The sequence below is a fragment of the Anser brachyrhynchus genome (genome assembly GCF_964034855.1).
Source record: "Anser brachyrhynchus genome assembly, chromosome: 2".
Lineage (NCBI taxonomy): Eukaryota > Metazoa > Chordata > Aves > Anseriformes > Anatidae > Anser > Anser brachyrhynchus.
The window spans coordinates 24,168,897-24,184,413 of record NC_137695.1 but is presented as its reverse complement, the minus strand read 5'-3'; the positions used below and the strand labels follow the sequence as shown (position 1 = coordinate 24,184,413).

The 15,517-nt window shown below is 38.0% G+C and overlaps 2 protein-coding genes across 2 annotated transcripts in view; one reads left to right on the top strand and one right to left on the bottom strand.

Moving 5' to 3' along the window:
* The window catches only part of LOC308190792 (uncharacterized protein), a 103,060-nt gene that overhangs the window by 77,958 nt on the left and 9,585 nt on the right, over positions 1–15,517 (top strand). The window contains exon 4 of the mRNA XM_080582525.1: positions 2,728–2,864. Within this exon, the coding sequence (XP_080438651.1) occupies positions 2,728–2,864 (137 nt within the window). The remainder of the gene's footprint in view (positions 1–2,727; positions 2,865–15,517) is intronic.
* The window catches only part of LOC308190782 (uncharacterized protein), a 185,518-nt gene continuing 181,252 nt past the window's right edge, over positions 11,252–15,517 (bottom strand). The window contains exon 2 of the mRNA XM_080582488.1: positions 11,252–11,985. The gene's annotated coding sequence lies outside the window, so the exon portion shown is untranslated. The remainder of the gene's footprint in view (positions 11,986–15,517) is intronic.

Here is a 15,517-nt window from a genome sequence, read left to right as displayed (position 1 = left end):
ATACCTGTCATCATCATCATCATCATCATCATCATCATCATCATCATCATCAGAAAGAAAGAAAGAAAGAAAGAAAGAAAGATGTATCCACTGTGTTGTGATTAGATGGAATATTTATATTGTTTATCTGCAATTTTTGTAAGGTCTCCAAAAATATGAAACCTTACATAACGGCCTAGATGAGATGAAGAAGATAGATATGTATTTCATGCCTCCAATCACAGAAACTCTGACTTTTTATAGTAATACCAGGATCCTATTTCAAATCTACAGTAAAGACGTTATCTGAAGAAATAATTCAACAAAAATTCTGAATAATGGAAACATTTGGGAAAACGCAGTGAGTGATTATAAATAGAAGAAACAAAAATGTCACAAGATTAACTGCTCTATTTTAAGGAAAACATAACAACAACAACAAAAACAACAGCCAAAAACCCTCACACAACAGAAAATGTAAATAAATGTTCAAATGGCTGCTGTTTGAAATGAATGAACAATGGTGACTGACCTGTGTGAATGCAGAGGCTTACAAAGGGAACAAGGTTGTTCAAATGGTAGGTTTTTACTACTATTTTGGGAGTTAGATAATCAGTGCATTCAATTTTAGTTTTGTAATAATTCCTGACATTTTAAAGTAGGGCCCAGGAATACTAAAGATCTGAGAGTACATGGACTTGACTATATTGTATACTGCAAACAGCAGTTGAAATAGGGCTTATTTTTAGGTCATGTGCTATTCTGTTTGGCTGCCTACTTTCTAGATCCTTTTTGATTTGATATTTTTCCCTCCACAACAGAAAGTCAGGGACAGTTTGCATGCAGAGTAGTTCAGTGAATATGCTAAATCATATTATTATTAATCAGTATTGATATACTGTTAGTTCCATTCACTAGACTTTGCTTTTGCATTAAGGCTGTCATTAGTTTGAGAAATACTCATAAGGTCTAACAAAACTCTTAGGAAGCCCTACACACGGGGGACTGATTGTGCTACATGTTGGAGTACAGGGAAAATTCAGTCTGCTGGGAACTCAGTGCCAGCTTTTACTCTTTTTCACCTAAATGAAAAGATCACAGTGAAAGATACTACAGTGTTACTCAGCCTTTATTCTGGACTGAAATTCTATCGAGGTGAATGGATATCCACTTTCCATGAACTCCAAACCTGGCTTAGGGCCAGCCTCTAACCTGATGGTTAGAGGAGCCTTCTAGAATATTGTAACAGGAGCTCCCCAAGGACATACTTGGTAGTATTGAAAGCATAATACTATGGTATAAAGAACAGGATGTCTAGTTGCCTTTTTCTGCTTGAGATTTTTTTTTTTTTTCATTGTGCTGTTGGTATATGGTGAAAACGTGTACTAGACTCTACCCTCTGGAAATTGAGGCATTATTCTGGATCCCATAGGAGCTTAAAAAAGAGTTATATGCCTTATGGTTCTGTCTGGACAGTTCTGAGCAAACATAAAAACAGAACAGTCTGTATATGTGGAATTTTCACACCAGACAGGGAGCTTCAAATGAGATCAATGGTAGGTAGCTACTGAACAAGGAATTTCTTTCTCATAAATTTTAGGCACACACTATGCCTTCTGTTTGGTGCATAATTCTCAAATTTTGGCAGCCTGTTGGTTGACCCAAGAAGCAAATGTTCCTTGAAGGCAACAGGACATCTTTGAACTATTGCTGTCATCACTTATTCCAAACAAATGAAGGAAAACTGTTTCTCTGAGAAAAAGTATTAGATGCCCAAAGGAAGTAGTCTGTCCATTAAAGTGTTGCAGCTATTCTTAAAATGAAAAATATTTGCTCCAATATCAAACCCCAAACCTGTTAGGCTGCATTTCAAATTTATGTATTGTCCTTCATATATATCTCCCCAGAATAATAATTATCATCTTCCCATTCCTAAAAATTTTTGATGTGCTGGAAACTGTTATGAATCTCCCAGTTCTTTACTAAACAAAACTGATCTGGTTTTCCTTAATTTTCCTTCATAGATCACATTCTCTATATATTTTATTTTATTTTATTTTATTTTATTTTATTTTATTTTATTTTATTTTATTTTATTATTTTATTTTATTTTATTTTATTTTATTTATTTTATTTTATTTTATTTTTTTATTTTTTTTTTTTCAGTTCACCTGTGAGTGATTTCAGTTAGATGTTAATTCCTTGGTTTGTATAATAGAATTTTAGAATATATTCTCAATATTAGAAAAGTCTTACTAAAGTCAAAATATATCACAGTTGTGATTTTTTCCTTATTGAGCTAGGCCAGTAATCAAAGAAGGAAATTAGGTTGATTTGACATGATTTGTTGTTGATAAATCCATGTTTTCTCTTTTTATCACCATCTTATTCTCTTGTGACTTATAAATGGATTTTCTTTCTTTCTTTCTTTCTTTCTTTCTTTCGTTCTTTCGTTCTTTCGTTCTTTCTTTCTTTTTCTTTCCTTCCTTCCTTCCTTCCTTCCTTCCTTCCTTCCTTCCTTCCTTTCTTTCTTTCTTTCTTTCTTTCTTTCTTTCTTTCTTTCTTTCTTTCTTTCTTTCTTTCTTTCTTTCTTTCTTTCTTTCTTTCTTTTTCTTTCTTTCTTTCTTTCTTTCTTTCTTTCTTTCTCTCTCTCTCTCTCTCTCTCTCTCTCTCTTTCTCCCTCTCTCTCCCTCTCTCTCTCTCTCTCTCTCTCTCTCTCTCTCTCTTTATTTCAATATATTGTCCCAGAAATTTTCAAGGAAGAACAGTCCAGGGACTGGTCTGTACCTCCCCGTACAGAAATATTTCCCCTTTTTAAGTGTGACATTGTGATTGCCCTCTTTATATCCTCCGAGAATTCTACTATCCTTCATCAGCTCTCCAAGGTAAGTGCTATGATTCACAGATTACTATGGTCGCTCTGTTAAATATACTTAATTGAAATTCATCAGACTAAGCTAAATTGAAAATCTCTATCTTTTTGCACTGTCCTTTCCCATATTCAGGAAGACATGCCTATCTCCTTCAAAAATGTAATTTAATTAAGAATTAGATCATAGTTAACATTTATTTGAAGATTGAAAGAAGGTGTTAGGTACCTCTGCCTTCCTCGAGTCTCCTTTTCAATACTTCCTTTTACATGTCTAATGTGTACAGTCTGTAGTTTTTTTTCCTTGTTGTTTCTTATATCCCTTGTTAATTATAACTCAGTTTAGCCTTGATGAGTTTAACCTATGTATCTGAGTAATTCTTTTATATCCTTAAGAATGTGCCTCTGTTTTCATTTTTTGTGCAGTTCCTTTTTCCATTTTCAGATCACTAAATTGCTTCTAATGCAGTTAAAATGCCTTCTACTTGACTTTTTTGATGCTTCTATTGTGTATTTGGCATAGTATTTCCAGTAACGACCATTTTTTTTTTTTACCAGTTTATCAATACTAAATTCCTGATCAATAAATTCCTTCTCTTCATGTGTACTTTCTCAATGATGTTATTTTGTTAGCCTTTTTTTCTCCCTTTTTTCTCTGACCAACAATGCCTCCGAAAACCAAATTATTTTCCACTTTACCAAGAATAAAATTTAGAGTCATTTTTGTCCTAGTCATCCACCTTCCAAAGAAAAGATCGTCTCCGACTCATACAAGCATTCTTTGCTCCACTGTGTAGCTGTTACAAAATACAGACATGAAAGTCATGATCCCAGTTATCCAGTCACCGATGGTCTACCTCTCTTGAGTTCTCTTTGCATTGTCTCTGAACAACCGTATTCAACAGCCTCTTGTTGGGTTAATAGTGGAGTTATTACCACAACAATGCTGTTTCCTCCTTTTTATCTCAACCAGACACATTAAAACTTTTTCATTGCAGGTATTTGTTCTGAAGTTCAGAAAGCACTTGTGATAAATAACGCCTCTACCATTGCATCTCTCAGGTACTCCTCTCTCAAGGTGGTTTCCTTGTATACTTACTATATTCCACTATGCTTTTGTGATACGAGTAATATGAAAGAGTTAAACCTTTGAGTTATTCCTATTTATTCCTTATATCCTAGCTAGGTATCTAGAAGATATTTCAAATATTCAGTTGGTTGCCATGCTATTCGTTTTTTCCCTGCTTCATATATATATATATCTATATGTATATATATATATATATATTTTTCACCTCTCTTTCCATACCAAGGCTCATTTCCTATTGCTTCTCTAAGAGCTCCTCTAACTCTTCCCTTTCACTTTCAGGATTTTGGAAGCTAAGTATGTATATTCACTGTGATGCTATATTATTTGTACTGTAGGCTGCATCTCCATTCTCATTCCTGTCTGAGTGCCACAAACAGCCTACACTTCAGATTTTCCACAATTACTTCAGATGACATTAATGTTGCCCCTGGATTAGTGGAAGAAAAGTAGAAACTATGTCAATGGACTTAGTCTATTTACCAGCCTGTGGTATGATGGTATTCTTCTATAAGCCATGCTTTTTTTTTTTTTTTAATTTAAAGTCATAGGAGAAAAATCAATTTTCTCCACCTACCTGCTTACCTGCTTTTGAAAAAGCTTTGAGCTGGATCTTTTTCTGATAGGAAGGAAAAAAATAACATCAGGAAAAATATTTGCAGTGATCTGGGTGAAGACCACATTTCTGTCTTTAAAAGTAAAGCCACTCTGTGTGGGTAAGCCGGAGTAGTGCTAGTTTGCTGTTAAAATGAAGTTTGTTCAATGATGGTCTAGACAAATTTTATTTTTAGGAATTTCAGCAGCCTGTGTTACAACATCTCTTGGGAAGCATGATAGTGAAATACAGAGCTCTTCATCTTAAGGTCATTGACTCAGATCTGCCCCTAGGTGAAAAAGCAAAAAAAAACCTATGCGATGGCTTTTTGATGATATATGTGAAAAGAGACAATGGACTACGATCAAACAGAGGAGTGCCCACATTGCAAAACTACTGTCAGAGTCAGCCCTGGCTGTGTCCTGCTGCTGATGCTTCAGCAAAATGACCAAGGACAAAATAACCATGGAGGCTCCACTTACTGCAAATACTTTCTGGCAGCTGCTGAAGGTCAGTGATGATGGACATATGTGTCCATCAGTATCTAGTAGTATCTGGTAGAAGCTCAGTACCATCATACTGAGCTTCAACCTGTAACTTCTTTACAAAAGAAGCCATGTCAGGAGGACACAGGTAGCAGAGGTCTCACCTGGGATTTTTATGAGATATCTGAAGCCCACCCACCCATTCTGAAGTGAAAGGTAAAGCGGCATGCTGAAAGCGGTTCTGTAATTTGTTCTGGTAGAAACCTAATCCTGATGGGCTGTGCCAAAAAAAAAAAAAGAAAATCTTGTAATGCAACCTGGTGTGATGAGAAGTAAAGTGGGATCCAGTGTAGCCTACCATGGCTGAGGTCCAGGCATCAGAAATATAGAGCAGGACTCCAGGAGGTTCTAGCTTTGAGGGAGGGATCAAACCTTAGAGGATATTTATGGATCTCCATTGAATCTCATGAATTTCTGAGTTGTACTTGTGCAGTGTGCTTTGGTTGTCACTGTGACGCAGTCTCAGTGCATGAACTGGGTTGATTACCTTTGTATGAAATTATATGGGAGATGCATCCCAGGAGTCCGCCAGTAGCAAATTGGAAGTCAGTTTGTGAGAGCAGAACACAGCTAATTTCATGTAGAAAAAAACATTCAATATGAACAGATCAGGTCCTCAACAGCTATTTCACTTTATAAAGCCACTTCTGCTGTTCTGCACTGCTTGCTAATATATCAGTAGCTTAACTGGACTAAGGGCTGTAAACATGGCATGTGAGCAGCTATGCTCAGAAATTGTATGCAATATATGCTTAGAAATAATATGGATAAAAATAACATTTTTGCTTGCATTTAGGTCAGAGGTTTTGATGCCTGTGTCATCTATATCAAAGGAAAAGAAAGAATCCTAGCAGACTGAACACTTTGCACTTAGCAGTATATCCAGATCTTTAAATACAAAGTGTAGCCAGTCCAGTCTTGAACTGATACAGAGAGTTCTTGAAGTGACCTTGGAGACTAAGCATGAAGAACAGATATAGTCAAAAATTCTTGTCTTCTTCTGAAGTCAGTGGGCTGGATTTGACCATCAATGTACCACAGTACATCATAAGCCGTCACACTGAATGCAATCATTTTAGTTTGCTATGGAAGGCATTTCTACAAATCAGTGAGACTGAAATGTTAGTGGCAGTTTTTTTTTTTTTTTTTTAACTTGGCAAACATGGCTTTTTACATTTCTGCACTAGAGATATTTGCAAATCTGCTTAATTGTAGCAGACCTGTTAATTACTAAAATAATTCAAGGGTAAAATAAAAAACAAAAGACAAGACATAATGAACTTTAGATTTTTTCCTCTTCTGTAATCCTGTGACAGTCGTTTTTTATTCCATGTGAAGAAAATAATGTCAGGAGGATACTAATCATCAATTTGCTACAGCTGAAACCAGCACAGCTGGCAGATGAGTGTTTTAATGTATTTCTAGATTAAGCAAGGCAGTTTAAAGAAAACATCATGCAAAAATTCAATCTGCTATGGGTTTAAAATAAAGTCCTCATCTGTGCCATGGTAGAGTGAATAGCTACCTTATGTTTTATCATATTGCAGTGGATTATCTTTCTAATGAAGCTTGTATCCCCCTAAAGCATTCTTGGGACATTTTGTGTTCATATTGGTCTACAATAAAGCAATGAGTAAATGCAAGAGTGGATTTTCCTTTAGTAGGCTCTATCAGGACTCTTCTCCTAACAAATTAAACCACAAATGAGTGCAATTCATACATGCAAGGCAAACCAAAATGCTGTATATTAATTTAATTGTGCTATTTTATTCTCTTAAATTTGGATTCTTTGTGAATTTAGTAAGGGTTTTGGAAAGAGAAAGAATTAAAATTTTGTTTCTTGTTTATATTTGTTTTAATATATATATATTTTTTTTCTTCTGGAAATCCTCAAATAACACCTCCATATAGTACAACTTTAGCTGGAACAATAAAGCTGGAACCTAAGAGACTACAGATTAATATTCAACACTTCTTTAATGGACCTAGTTTTCCATCTTCAATTTTTTATCTCATTTATAGTCAAAAATTCCTCTATCTTTGTGAAGCCCAGAGCTGAGGGAGAACTAGATCTTAATTACCCCTGAGAATTAGCCAGAATATAGGATCATTAAACATCTGTAAGAAAATGCTTCCGAACTGTATAACATGTAAAGAACATGCAAACAGGTGCAGAGAGCATCTGTTTTTACTCATTTGTACCTATTGTCAGAGGTTTGGAATGGATGAGACATTTGTTCACACCCTGTTTCACAGAGGAGCACTTGGAGTATAAGCCTGGAGTCTGGAGCAGGAGGAGCATTTTAGACAACTTTGCACTTAGTTAATAAGGAGTCAGTAATGGCTCCACACTCTTCCATGAATTGGCCTGTTTTTTGGTTTATTAGGCAAGTATGATTGTTTATATGAGTTTATCCCATAGAGTAGTAGATCACACAAACAAATAGTTGATTTTCTCTCTTCTGTGTTCAGCAAGAGTTTCTAACTCTTAAATGCAGTTCATCATGTCTCATTTCATTGTACTAAATAGTTTCTGAGGTACTTCAAATAAGCTAAATATAACAGACATCACCATAGCTCTGGCTAACCTTTTTAAAGGAATTTTTCCTTGCATTACACTCAGGGAGGAAGGGTAGGGCAGAGGGCATTCACCTTTTTCTCGGCAGCAATAAATTTCCGTAGCCTAAACAGCTGGCTAGTTTCTGTGCTCTCTCTCGCCAGCTGATGTATTTAAACCCTGTTTCCCTTTTTTTTTTTTTTTTTTTGTTTTTTCCCTCCCTCCTTCCTTGGCAAGAAGGTTGCATACTCTCTCTCTCCCTTGTTGGTGACTGCTTTCCCCTCTCCTGCCACATCCTTTCAGAACATTTTCATGGTCTCTTTTTACCTGTGGCCCTGCTAAATCATTTATGTTGAGCTTTCCTCCTGCAGCAGCCTTAGTGCAGAATCCTGTTCTTTGGTAAGGGCAGTCTGGCGTTCCCTCTCCTCACCCCAAAAGGTATGTTATTGATCTTTTCAAGGGCTTACTCAAGTCTCTTCCTACAAGCTATACACTAAAATCTCTTTCTGATAATCTTCTCCTGCATTTGAATATGTAGTTTTCAACCAATGACATCTAGTTGTCAAGACTGGATATGGCTCATGATATTAAGGGTTTGGATGGATGCTTTTTGGGGACAAAATGCTAATTAAAATATAATGTAATTCATATTCCATTAAATCCCAGTAGAAAATCCCCATCTAAATTAGGTCACCCGAATCAGCCACTGTCTCTTTTTATCTCATTTTGTGTCTTCTCCTGCAAAAGATAATTGTTTAAAGGCAAAGAACCTAATAGTCATTGAAGTGTTGACATCAGAATAACTAAAACTACACATGGTTAGATACTTCAGAGTAATCAGATATCCTTTTTTATCTTAGCTTCTCACCTTTTGTGCACTTCTGTCATGACATAAGCTGGGTGCTCCAAAGCTCCATAATTGTTGAAGGCATGAAGGTGTATATACAAGAAGAGATTAGGCCATTCGTCAAATCTGCAGATTGCACACATCTGCAAATTTAGAATAGTAAAGTTCAGAATTATACAACATGTAGTGAAGTAAGTGCAAGGTCAGTGAATGCCAAATAATATATAGTGAAGGGAAAAAGGACAACAGCTTATTGACCTGCAGCAAGGGGTCAAAAACTGTCTGGATCTGATTAGCCCAAGTACACTGACCCCTTAGTGGACAGATCTGTACTTACTGATGGGTTAATTAGCTGTTTTATCTTTGGCACAGCTTTAGAGAAGCACTTCTGAAATGACAGACGCCTTAAACCCCCTATTGTTGTACCTGACCACAGTTCTTGTGAATGTATCTGCATAACTTTGTGGACAGCCTAATGAGGATCAGTGCTCTGGTGATAAAAACAAACAAGATACTAAGGCAAATAAGGAAGAATATAGAAATTAATATATGCTATTACCCACACATGAACTACTGCACAAAGACTTGCCATCCTACCTTAGGAATAATATTGTTAAACTAAAAAGCAATCAGAAAAAGGTTATAGTGTGATTAGGTGTTTGAAAATCTCTGTAATGGCAGTGCCGAAAAGATGGGGAGTGTTAGGAACACTTGTGCAAAGGCCAAGGAAAGAAAACTATACAAATAACAGTTTAGAGATGTTAGATAAAGAAATTCTGCTCTCACTACCTCATAAAAAAGAGCATAGATATTTTTCTAAAATATGGCAAATTCAAAACTTGGAATGGAAATACTTTTTCAGACCTGGTAGAATTAAATTCTAGGACTTATAAGGTGTTTCCTGTAGTTTTACAAGAATAAGGAGCCTTACCTTACGGCTTTTCCTTGTGTACGCTGTTTTTCTGCCTTCAGAATGGCACTTGGATGGATTTTTGTTATATGAAAAAGCACACATTTGCAGAGGGTGAGGGAGGGAATGGTCAGGGCCAGGCTGTATATGGTGGTTAATAAAGTTTCAGTGCATTTTAATAACTGGCAGAAGTACAATGAGGGTTTTGCTCTGAAGCTCTGGTGGCAGCCCTGGCAGCTAGGCTCCAGAATGGGGAGCCGAAGCTGCAAAACCCCTGAGGGGATGGGGGTAGGCAGGGAGACGGATTCACAGCAGAGGATGTAAAACAAGAAAGGAAACAGAAGCACAGAAAGCTTATTGGGGTGTGAAGGGTAGGGAAGCTCAGATGAAGGTGGATTGAACATCTGTCTACATGGGAGAGACAAAGGAAGGGAAGTGAGAAGCATGTGAGGGTTTGGACTGAATGCTCAGGTAGCCTTGGTTTCAAGGAGAATGGAGGAAGAGTGTTGAATGGAACAGAAGGCAGAGGAGTCTGTAGGTATTTGGGAAGGTTTGCAGAGATCTGAGGTTGGCAGGAGGGGGAGTGGAGCTCTGGGTGTTGGGGCTGGGCAAGGAAGCACTGGAAGCTATTGCGGGTAGCTCCTATCCCTGCAGGTCTGCTTTTTGCTCCTGTTTGCCAGCAGAGATAGCACACAGGCTGGTCCCTCCTGGAACTGCTATCACATTCCTATCTCCATGACCTTGTTCTTCATTTTGGAATTAAAAGAAAAAAACACAACTAATTTAACAGATATAGGTATGATGAATTCCCAGAATTATGAGGGTAAATGCTAAAAGAAAGCAGTAGAAGAAAGAGAGAACCTCAAGGGATAGGTTTTACAATGCTGTTTAACAATTTGGTGTTAGAAAGCCTCTCCTTCTCTACTGAGGTGTTTATCTTCTCTTCCGTGCCAGTCTGCGTGTCTGTCTGCAGTTAAGGTAATGGTCTGTGTGACAGGTCTGGGTCAGTATAGACATTCTTAACAACATCTTGGTGCTAATTGAAAGCAAAAAGTGTGTTAGGTTCACCTGAAGAAAGGCTGTTAAATATGTTATTCCAATTGCGAGTGAGTACAGTCAGTTCACCTGTATTTTATCTTGGCTGCAACAACTGTTCCCAACAAGATGTGATTGAGTTTCCTTTGCTCATATCTCTGAGTAAGATTACCCAAACTTTTCTGAGTGATACTGCAGAGCTGGAGAAGGGGGAGGAGCTGTTTAGGGGCCTTGTTTTTGGAGGTATTGAATGGTTGTGCATCATGTTGGCTTCACCTGTAGCAGTGGTACTGTCTGTTCCTGGTAGTAGTAGTAGCAAGGCCATGACTGCAGTGGCGTTTTCCATTCAAGTGAAGACACACTCCTCAAGGATATTACTTTCAAGTTGGAACATTTCCCAAAAGTTTAATCAATCTTTATGGAAATACATTTTTATGAGTTATAAAGTCTGGTTTTTTTACATTGATTATTTCTTTCCAAAAAGGCAATTAAGTGATGCATGAAAGGAAGAGAAATAACAATTAAAATTCAAAAGGTTTAAAGAATAATTATTTGAATTATAAAGATCAATCACATTGTAAATGAAATCCAACTGACTCAGAAATTCCTTATTATGTCTTTAATGAACTTTTACTTTGTGTCTTGCGTTCCTCATGTAGGAATGGGAATGCTATGCATCTCAAAGTACTACTTGTATAAAGTTTGGTTTATCTTAGAAATAGTTAATTTCTATTATAGTCTACTGAGAATTCAGTATTTGCTGAACATATCTTAAAGTGAAGAAAAACAGCATTTAAGATAAACACATCAATAGTCTGTGAGTGGGATTGTTAGGAAAGGTCTGAGGCAAATAAAAAAGCAGCATTTTTTTTTTTAATAGAAAACTATTTTTGAGGTTTAAATTCACTACTAAGGTATTTAAATTCACTACTAAGAATTTTGGTTTTCAGTGAAAAAGTAAACTCTGTGAAAATATTGACACTTTAAAGAAAACAAAATATAGTCAACAATGTTTTTTGGACGAAGCCAACTATTTATACCTGTGTCAAAATAGACGTTGGTGTCTGCACAGGCCAGAATTCAAAGGCCGCACGCAGGCCTTTTCCCTGCTAGCAGTGAATGTAATGATCAGTAGCTTTCAAATTAGTCTACAGATACTAAGGAATTTGCTGAGCCTGTCCTGGTTGTCAGCACAAAAAAACCCTGTTAATTAACAAGTTAGCCAGGGATGGGACTAGTGGTGGAGGAAGCCATTTATGAGAGAGGCAATTATGCAAAGCACACTGAGATGGAGTCTCTCAAATCAGCTAAGCCTCTGGGAAATTAAATGGTGATGGCATTTCATGAAGTGCCACTGTTTTGGCTGTTCTTTTCATGTTTATAGCACCTGGGAGTCCCTCTCCTGGACCCCAGGTTTCTGTGGTGCTAGATGCTGTACCAGCCCAGAAGGGAGATGGCCTCGCTCCCAGGGAGCTTGTTGTATGATAAAACAGCCTGACGCAGCAGGGGGCATTGGGTCAGGTTCAGCTCCAGGTGCAGTCCACAACTGCAGATTTCTGGCCTAAAGGAACAGAGAAACAGTCTCAGGATTGTTTAAACCTGACATACCCTCAGAATAAGAAAACGGATGATAGTCAAGAGAATAGAAGGAAGTGAAGAGACTACTCTGGTCACCTTGATAGACAGTTATCTCAGCCCCACAGACAGCCAAAATACTTTCAGATCTTATTATTTATGCTGTGAGTACCAGTTTTACATAGATTAAGCTGAATTACTAAATAGCAATAGCAAAACACCAGAATGCAGACTTTTTCCTAATGGTTTTCCTATGTACAGTCTTGGTGATGTTTATTTCTCTTAGCATATGGTGTGCTTAGATTTAGTGACTAGTAAATCAGGAAGTGTTAATTCTTATAAAATACAAGAAATAAATGAAAGTAATGTGTTATTTCACTGATTCATAGTTTGGTTGCTCTCATTTTTTCTTTAGCAGATTATATAACAAATGTAATGTGAATGAAGGTAGGTACAAGGATAAGCATTAGTGAGGAATAGAAAGCACCTTAGAGAAGATGAGTCTTAAAGCTCATATATCTCTGCTATCAGCAGCAATGCATGATCAACAGCTAGGAGCAGGCAGGAGTACAAATATTCTTACTGTTTAGGTAAACAATTTTAAAAATACATATTGGCAATCTTTATGCTCAGCTAAAGATTAGTTGCTCATGTTTAACAGCAACCTTCACACTAACAGCATCTTCTCCTACGCTAAATGCAGTGTTCTGAATGTCACAGATATGCAGTGCAGAATTCTGTAAAAATATAAAACAGATTGAAATTTAATACAGCTCTGCATGGAATGATATCTTATTAAAAAGAGGATATTTATTTAACATCCTGCCAAGCAAACTAATAGGTTTATTCTTTTCTGCATGCATACAGCTTCTTCTGCCATTAGAGTTATGCATGAAGATAAAGCCTAAAACTGTATCGTTTCAGTCAATGGAAATTTCTTTATTGACTTAAGAGAGCATGTTATGTTCTCTAGCAGTACAGCAAAATAGTCTTGTAATTTTATCTAGGAAAGCTACTTGCAGCCAATTTTGCTGTTGGGCCTGCTACATCTTTTTCTGAAAAATCTAAATCTGTATTTATTAAAATTTCCTGTAGTTTTCAGTTCATAAGTTAAAAAACAGTACCTTTGTCAGCATTTTGAGATACAGAAAAGGGTGGATTCTTGCCTTTTAACTATGCTTGTTTGCTTTATAACACATTTCTCTGCCCTACTATCTGTTGATAGACTGACTAAGCTGCTGACCAGTCATATCAATTGAAGTGAATGGTAAGACCCCTTTTAGCTTCCATGACTCTAGAAAGAGAAAAGAAGCAACAATTGGAGAACTCAAGAGGGGCAGAATTTTATACAGTATAATCTTATAGATTACAAATTTATGTCTCCTGTTGTGTAATTCAAATACCTAAAACACTTAAAGACACCTAGAGTTGTCTTCTTTAGAGGCTTGCCTCTGCAGTCTTTACCTGATTAGTACACTGCTGCCTGATCTTTCTGCAAAAGTGATAGGTTGTTTTTAGTTCTCCAAAAATGTTATTTGATTGACTATGAATAATGAGTAGCAAACAATGATGATTTTCCAGACAGATGATAATCTAGTTATTCTGATGTTAAAAACACATTTCTTTTTTGCTTAAAGCAATTTTCTCCAGCTTATTATCCAAAACCAGTCAAAGTAGGGCACAGTTCATCACTTCATAGGTCACCTTATATCACAAATTCCTCACAATTCCAATATATTTTAAAATTAAGTTTAAAAATAACTCCTGGAAAAAAAAGTTAGAATATCTCATAAATATTATAATAATAGTTTTCAAGATCTGCAAGAAAATTTTAGCATGGAGCAGATACATGGCAATACTTTAAGTCACTCAGATTAGCACAGAGATTCAAGGCTGGTATATGAACCTGCTTTCTAGAAAGTCCAAGAATGCAAAACATGCTAATAAATCCACTTATGTTTCCTCATTCTCTGTTGTAGAAAGCTTCAGGGGTGGCTACACATATTTGACCATATTCCTTTTAATGACCCAAAGCTATCTTAAAAGTAGTTGTTTGTTCTTCCTTTCAATCTCAAAATAGTCACTGAATCAGCAACAATTAGAGGAAAGATGTGAGAACAGTGGGGAGAAAAAGATCAAACCCAGAAAAAAAGCATCATTAAGAAGGATGGTAAATGGTATGTGAACTGGATTAATGAAAATATTCAAAATTAGTAATCATGTAGCATTGAGAACTCAGACTTTTTAGCGGCTAAGAAATATGTATATGAGTCCAGTTAATAATTAAATTTATTTTTACTGGCAGTTCATTAAATACACCAGATGGCCAGTGAGTTCAGGTGAGAGAACTGTAGTTTTCAAACCAGTGTTGAGTTTGCTTGTTTTCTAGTTTTCAATGAGTGAGTAGGTGCATATGTACCATAAAGGGTAACCTTTTACCAGTCTCCTTCCATTGTTTAAAAACATCTATCTCAATATGGCAAGCAGATAGGCGCACATGTGTTTGAGTGTTGGGCATTGCACTTAAGAATGGAGCATTTAAAGACTCTTCACTTAACCCCACCTAGACTTCAATCATGCAATCACACCTGTATGAATCAAGATTGTGTCTTGGCTAAGCAATACTATATGTTTGAAATGGCCACATACAAATTCTAGCTGAGTGAAGTGTTTTTGATATTGTTGTATCGGGTTTACGTGACAAGGTTTTGGTAGTGGGAGGCTGGAGGGCTGGCCTCTGTGAGAAGGGTCCAGCAGCTGCCCCATGCCAGATAAGGGCCAGTTTCAGCTGGCTCCAAAGGGCAGCCGCTGGCCAGAGCTGAGCCGTGAGTGATGCTTCTTGGGCCTCTGGGAGAGCAGATTTAAGGAACGGGTAAAAACAAAAACAAACAAACAAACAAACAAAAAACTGATGACATGATAGCAGCTGGGAGACTGAGAAGTGAGAAGCAGCCCTGCAGCCCCCAAGGTGAGCGCAGCAAGGGGGCAGGAGGTGCTCCAGGCACGCAGCACAAGTCAAGTTCCCCTGCGGCCTGTGGAGAGGCCCCTGGTGGAGCAGGCTGTCCCCCTGCAGCCCATGGGTCCCACACGGAGCAGATCTCCACGCTGCAGCCCGTGGAGGAGCCCCCGGTGGAGCAGGTGGATGTGGCCTGGAGGAGGCTGCGGCCCATGGAGAGCCCCCGCAGGAGCAGGCCCCGGGCCGGAGCTGCAGCCCGTGGAGAGGAGCCCACGCAGGAGCAGGGGGTCTGGGGGGAGCTGCCGCCCGTGGGGGACCCGTGCTGGAGCAGTTTGCTCCTGGGGGATGGACCCCGTGGTACGGAGCCGTGTGGGAGCAGTTCTTGAAGAGCTGCTGCCTGTGGGCAGCCCCCGCAGGCTCAGTTCGGGAAGGACGGCATCCCGTGGGAGGGACCCCACGTGGAGCAGGGGCAGGGAGTGACCCTGAAGACGTGGCAGAGACGAAGCATCAGGGACTGACTGCAGCCCCCATTCCCTATTCCCCGGTGCTACTCATGGGAAGG